Genomic DNA, 7,161 nt, shown 5'->3' on the forward strand with positions numbered 1-7,161 from the left:
GGCAGGGGTTACTATAATCCCATTATCTGACTTCCTGGCTGTGTTTCAGCAGAAACGTCCAGGCCCTGGACCTCTAGAAAGCACCACACAACTTGCTGTTTTATGCAGGAGAATCCGGCTACTAACTATTAACTACTAAAGACATGTTGGCACAGCTGCTGCTGCTGCTGCTGCTGCTGCTGCTGCTGCTGCTGCTGCTGCTGCTGCTGTTGCTGCTGCTGGGTATTGCTAGGTAACAGAGCCATCATACAGTCAGCTCTCAGGACGCTCATCTCAACTGATGCAGAAGTGGAAGAACAAAGAGAATACAAAACAAAGAACAGTGGCGACCTTCTGATGGCCATGAGACCTCTTTGCTTGTCCTCGTTATGGACTTTCATACTACAGATCTCTTGGGTTGGTGAAGGTCTCGATCCTGGGTCATGGTCTGGAGTTTTAAATACGTCTTTGGTAATCGAGTGCTTTATGGTCATTTAAAAACTCTTAAAAGAGAAGCAGGGGTTTGGGGATTTAGCTCAGTCGTAGAGCACTTGCCTAGCAAGTGCAAGGCTCTGGGTTCTGTCCTCAGCTCTGAAAAGAGAGAGAGAGAGAGAGAGAGAGAGAGAGAGAGAGAGAAGCAAGCAGGAGGAGTGGAAGATGGCTCAGTGGTTGAAAGCACTGACTGCTCTTCCAGAGGTCCTGAGGTTCGATTCCCAGCAAACACATGGTGGACCGCCATCCATAATGGGGTCCTATGCCTTCTTCTGGTGTCTGAAGACAGCAACAGTGTATATATATGTGCATATGTATATGTATATATGTGTATGTATATATATATACATACACACACATATATATATATATATATATATATATATATAAATGGAGAGAGAGAAAGAGAGAGAGACAAAGAAAGAGAGACAAAGAGAGAAGCAGGAGTGAGTAACTACCAATAACCATGCCAATGTCCCTTTAAATGCTACCAGGGACAGCATTTTTTTTTTTTTTTTTGGTTCTTTTTTTCAGAGCTGGGGACCGAACCCAGGGCCTTGCGCTTCCTAGGCAAGCACTCTACCACTGAGCTAAATCCCCAACCAGGGACAGCATTTAACATAGTAGCAGGCCAATGGTGTTGGCCTTTGGTGAAAATCAGGTTGCCTTGACCACACCTTACCATCCTGCTTATCACCCGGCAGCTTGTGCCTGGCAGAAGCAGTCACCTATTGTGTGAGGTTTACTGTACAGCCCAGACCCGGCTGTGGCTTTGGAACTGAATTCTACAACTCATGTAAAGCGTATTCACATCCATCAGGAACTAACCACTTTACAAGCTCTGTGAAGGGGGTGGGAGCTCCTGTAATCTGTGTTCATGAAATCCAGAGGGCAGAGTTGTTAGGGAACCCGCTGTGAGACCAGGCCACCTTGCTGCCACCTGGTAGCATTTCACCCTGGGCTGCCCATTTGCTTTTAGAGTGGTGTTCACTGTCTCCTTACATATAAGCTCACACACACAACCATTTCTTTACGATTAAGCCCAAGCTCTCCTTGAAAAGGAAAAGAATCAAAGCCCCACAGACATCAAGTTTATGTCTCATTTACAAGAGTGAGCACCGCTGCTGTGAGGCTCACCCTGACATCTTTAACGTGCATCAAAATATTTGGAAGCTCCGACGAGGCATCTCCATTAGTATGTGGGTTTATTGACAATAACTGAATGTAACAACGTATAACATTCATCCATGCCTCACTGAAAGACTTTTCGGTGAGACCGTTTTAAGTCCAGCCATTAAGCATTCCTGGTGACAGTCTACAGTTCGGAAAGGCAGATGGTAAACATAATCAGCGGTCTTTTCCAGACCTTCAACGGCTCTCACTTTTACACCGTGTAAATAAAACAGCTAAGGGATGCAACTGTGCTGTGCATGAAAAACTGTGAGTTCTTCAGGGGGTGCCAGATAGCCTCCAGGTTGAAAATAAGAGCACACAGCCCCACCTCCCACGTACCATACACTCTGGATCGAAAACAGGGCCTGGCAGCTGACACAGAATGACAGTCTACTTCCTGTGGTTTATTAAGTTTCGTCCCTGCAGATAAGACTGCCAGAAAAGCAGCTGTGGCTTAAGTGGTCTGGACATTTTACTCATCCTGGACATAAACAAAGACCGGCTCATTTAGACCCCCAGGTCCTCAGCAGCTGGGACAAAGCCAGCATGGCTCATGTAGGCCAAGCATAAAGAGTGATCGGGTTGAAGGGCCGTGGACTGTGATGGATTCCCTGAGTCATTGGGACCCTCAGGGGCCTGAGGCCTGAAACAGACGAGTCACTGTTAACCATAGCACCTTGAACTGGCTGACCTGCGTGGTACCCCACTGCCAATAAATCCTAAGCCACGGTGACGGTGCCACATGTACATCCTCTTAGCGAGTGAATGTGGACCACACACGAATTATTAATGTGAACCCAGCCACTACATTTAATCATAAACACGAACTTCATAAATATCAGAGAAGAAAAGTATCCCAAATAGCTAAGAGCACAAGTAAACAAATACAGGAGGCTAATCCTAAATTAAAAACAAAACATGAAAAAAGAAAAGAAATACTGCATCTACTACTAAAAGATAGGATTTAATAACACAGTAAAACAGTAAAACGGGCTATCAGAAGAATTAATTTGTAAAATACGTAATTATTTCACAGTGACAGTCGAGTGCTCATGATTTTCTGGGTTTAGTAGAAACACATATTCGCTACTGTGGTTTTTTTTTCTTCATTTTTCACATTTGTTCCCCAAAATTTCTTCTCCTGTTTTATTCCTTACAAAGAACGACAGTGGTCAGAGATTACAGGACTCACTCAGAGCCTCACAAGCGAGCTCCACCACTGAACTCGCCGCCCCTCCTCCCTCCCAAGCCTGACAATTTCTTTATGCTTATTGCCTACCCGTGCAACTCAGAAATAGGTGCTGTCAAGAAGGGGGTGGGGGGCACTGCTGAAATGTCGTGAGATGTAGGTCACATTCATCCCCATCTAGGCATGCTATCAGAAATGTGGTAAGCAAGCTGGAAGTCCCCGGTGCCCTAGGGAGTCACCGGTTACAGACACACATACATGTCGCATTTTTTTTAAAAATCAAATCTGGCACCCAATATTTCCCTGTGTAGATAAAAATAAAATTAAAACCACAGGTACAGGACTGGTGGAGACCTTTGAAATGCTGCCTTCTCCCAAGGACAATATCAGTTATCCAAAGGTCAGCAAAAGGTCATGTCCCGAACTAGAGAAACAGTAGAAGGGGGTCCGGTCCAATCAAAGGAGTCTTTGAGTTTATTGGTCAGTTTGTTAAATTCTCTTCATATTGTCTCAGGTAGCTTTTCCTTATTTAAACCTTAAGGCTTCTTAGGCGCTCTACCAGCCAACAGAAAAGGGCTCCCAGGTGAGATTGGTGTCTGTTTACCCTGCCCATCTTGGCAGAACCCACCAAATCCGTGGGGTCAGTGTCTGGACCCCCTTTGTGATGGTGGTAAGTCCCCTTTTTCTTAACTAGAAACAGAACTCAGTTTGCCTAGAGCATTTACACTAGAGTCTTCTGGTCATGCTGAGAGCATAAAGCAGCCTTTCTAGCTATGGTCAGCTGAAACGTCGCAGGAGCCATGCACTAAGTGTGTCAAGGCTTCCCACTTCTATGCCATTATTCATTTTTCCCCACTCTTGGGTTAGACCACCAAGAACCATCCATCTACACTGTGAGTACTGGGACGTGAAGGACGGCATCTAGATTCACTTCGAGTACCACTTGGCTTCAGCAAATGCACAAAAGGGAGAAAGAAACAGGTCTTAACAAAACTAGTTCTTCCTCTGAGAAGACACGGGGGTCACTGAGAGTGGCTCCCCAAGGCCTGTGAGATCCTGAGGCACTGCCTAGTCAGCAAATCTTTGCAAGAGGTGGTCCTCCCGCCTCAAGCTGCCACCGGTCCCACCACCGGAGCTGTCCATGAAGCGGTCGCAGGGGAACTCAATGAGGTCCGCCTCGCTGAGCGCGCACACGGTGGTGCGGGGACGGTGTGACTGGAAGCCTGAGAAGTCCGCGGACACACCAGTGCCCATGGAGCGCAGTGGCCGTCGGGTGGAGTACATGTGGCGAACGTGGACCGGGGCCCCTCCCTTCCGCCTGGCACGCAGCTTCCTCCTCAGCCATCGGGATCCCCAGGCCGCCAGTGCCAGGAGCACCAGCAGCGCGTTGATAGCCAGCAAGACCAAGGTCAGTAGCTGGTAGTCGACGCCACCTCTACCTCCTGCCTCTGGCAGGGTTACCAACCCTGCGCAGTGGTCTCGGGGGGCCACGGGGCAAACGCGACCCCCGAGCACGCCCTCCACGCACACTAGGTACGGGGTGTCTCCGCGCAGCTCGTGCAGCGTGGCCGAGTCGCTGCGTTCTGGCAGGTAGACAAAGCGCTGGAACTTGGGCTGCTGGCCAAAGCGATCGAAAAGCAGGCGGAAGCGTGCGCCGCCCTGCGGCCGGGGACTGCGATGCTCTCGAACGGCCCAGCGCACCGAGGCGCTGTTGGCGCTCACTGCCTCTACGGTCAGGTTGCATAGAATGAATTTATTGAAGTCACAGGGGTCAGACACCAGAGGTGGCAAGCCGACGCCACTATCGTACTGGACGGCACGCCCTTGCTGCTCTGAAGCGAGGCGCTGCTTTGCTGCGCGCTGCCAGCTGTCTCTGGCAGATGGTGTCCCAGAGGCGGGCTCAGACGTCGGGGTGGGCTCCGTCTGGGGGAGATTTGCTCGGGTGGGACGTCCTCGCTCTGGCTTCTCGTGCAGGTCCAAGGACTGTGGGGCAGAACCCGAAGCAGCAGCGGCAGAGGGGCTCTGATGCTGCAGGCCTGGACCCCGCCGGTTCAACCTTAATGCGCTGCGGTTGCCCACCAGCTCCTTGGCAGCCCCAGCCCAGGCCACTCCTGGTAGAAGTCTCCCCCGCTGCTGGGGCTGCGGCTGTGGCTGCAGTGGCAGCTCCTGCGCGAGACCTGCAGGGGGCGTCATCCCCTCCCCTGGCGCAGTGGATATCGGCCACTGCCTACTGCCTGCTGTAGGGGAAGGGGAGGGATCCACGCAAGACCCATTCTGCAGCAGTTGGTCATCCAGGTAATCCAGGTACTTGCCCCGCAGGGCCGGGGGGTGGCGACACTGCACGAAGACCGTAAGGAGGCGACCCTGAGAATGCCAGTTGCCCATCCAGCGTTTCAGACCCCGCAACCGGCAGTCGCAGGTCCAACCGTTGCCGTCTAGATCTAGCCGGTAGAGAGCCGGACTGGCGGCGAAGATGTCTCCAGAAAGGGCGCTGAGCGCATTGTCGCGCAGGCTGAGCTCACGTAGGCGGCCTTGGTGGCCAAAGGTGGCGGGATGCAGAGCAGAAAGCTCATTGCCGCTCAGATCTAGTGCTTCCAAGCTGTGCAGAGGCTCCAGCAGGGTCAGGGGCAGCTGGTTCAGCCGGTTGCCTTCCAGGCGCAGCTCACGCAGGGCCTCCAGCCCCCAGAAGGCCTCTGGGGCGAGGTGGGTGAGCTGGTTGCCGCTGAGGGAGAGCAGGCCTAGGCGTGGCAGGTGCTGGAAGACGCGGGGGCCTAGGTGCTGCAGGCTGTTGGCAGAGAGGATGAGAGTAGAGAGGGAGCGCAGAGGGACAAAGGTGGCCGCGTGCCGCAGAGAGGGTTGCAGCTCGTTAGCAGAGAGATTGAGGAATCGAAGCTTACCCAGCTGGGTGAAGGCTTTCTTGCCCAAAAAGCGGATCCGGTTAGCCTCCAGATGTAGGTAGAGCAGGTTGCCCAGAGGAGCGAAGACCGCGTCCGGCAGCGCTCCCAGCACGTTCCCGTCCAGCCGTAGCTTGACTAGACTCTCCAGGCCCTCGAAGGAGCCGCGACTCAGGCGTCCAATCTCGTTACCGTTGGCGTAAAGGATGCGCAATTTGCGCAGCGGGGCCAACGTGCCAGGAGCGAGCGCCTGCAAGAGGTTGTTCCCCAGGTACAGCTCCTCTAGTCTGGAGAGCTTCTCGAAGGTCTTGGGGTGGAGAGAGCGGATCTGGTTGTACTGCAGATCCAGCCGTCTGAGCTGCCCCAGGCGATGGAAGTCGAAGGCGGTGATGTTGGTGATGAAGTTGCCGCCTAGGCTGTAGGTGAGCACGTCCTGGGGACTAGGCAGCGAGCTGGTCTTGGGCACCGCGCGAAGCCCCCTGTTGGTGCACAGGAGATGCTGGGGGTGCTGGCAGTCGCAGCGCTCCGGACACACCGACTCGGCCCGCGGCGGGAAAGCCAGGCAGCCGCACACCACGAGCCAGAAGCGCACGGCGCCCACACCCTCCATCGCCGCCCGCCCAGCGCGCTGCGGCCGGATCGTCCTCTGGGCCGGCCGTCTCTGTGTCTCCTCTGCATTCCCCTCGGCCGGGCCTGCGTCGCTAAAAAGGCCTCTTTCGGACTTCGCTGGTGTTCTGTCCAGCCCTTCCTTCGCCCTTTGTCCCCGGTGGCTGGCCCGGGTTTCTGCAGGCCGGGTTCGCGGAACCAAATCAGAAGGCGCCGGGCGCTCAGCGAGTCTGGTGTGCTACTTGTTGCATTTCTGCAGAAAACTGTTTCTTCGGGTGAGCGTCGGGGGCGGGAGGAGCGAGCAAGAGTTGGTGCTTTTTGTTTGCTCTGGAGTCCGGAGAGCTGGATTCCCTGGCGCGGATTCTCCCCGCCAAGCGGATTCCCCCACTGCAGGCGGGATCCCTTCCAAGAGCTGCTGGGGTGCGGCTTGGCTGCAGAGCTCCGGCCGCTAGGCCCACGACTCCGGCGCCTGCCCGCTCGTGATCCGGGGGGACTCGGAGCGCAGCCGGAGTGGGCAGCCTGGAGGCCGCGCAAGCAGCGTCCGGAAGGGACCCATGTCGGCGTGGAGCGAGCAAACCCGGCGGAAATTCGTTCTTCCCACACTCTGCCCCCCGGGGGATGCAGGCGGAGAAAGAGGAGACGGCGGAGGCAGGACAGACCCCGGCAGGGGGAGGAGGAAACACTAAGTGGCTCCGCGTCTGGTCAGCCCCAGCCCGGACGCCAAGTGAGAAAAGTAGGGATTAAAAACAGCTGTACGGGTCGGCGCGCAGGCTGGGGGCGGGGGTGGATTACCGGGCGAGCAAACGGGGATTGCAGACAGAGACCTTT

At 54.3% G+C, this 7,161-nt stretch overlaps 1 protein-coding gene across 1 annotated transcript; it reads right to left on the bottom strand.

Moving 5' to 3' along the window:
• Positions 1 to 1,659: 1,659 nt before the first annotated feature.
• On the bottom strand, positions 1,660 to 6,505 carry Tril (TLR4 interactor with leucine-rich repeats). Its single transcript, NM_001034010.2, is given in 1 exon segment — positions 1,660 to 6,505. A coding segment is annotated over 1 exon segment (2,436 nt). The 5' UTR covers positions 6,338 to 6,505; the 3' UTR covers positions 1,660 to 3,901.
• Positions 6,506 to 7,161: the final 656 nt, after the last annotated feature.

This window comes from Rattus norvegicus, chromosome 4 (assembly GCF_021556685.1).
Source record: "Rattus norvegicus strain SHRSP/BbbUtx chromosome 4, alternate assembly SHRSP_T2T, whole genome shotgun sequence".
NCBI lineage: Eukaryota > Metazoa > Chordata > Mammalia > Rodentia > Muridae > Rattus > Rattus norvegicus.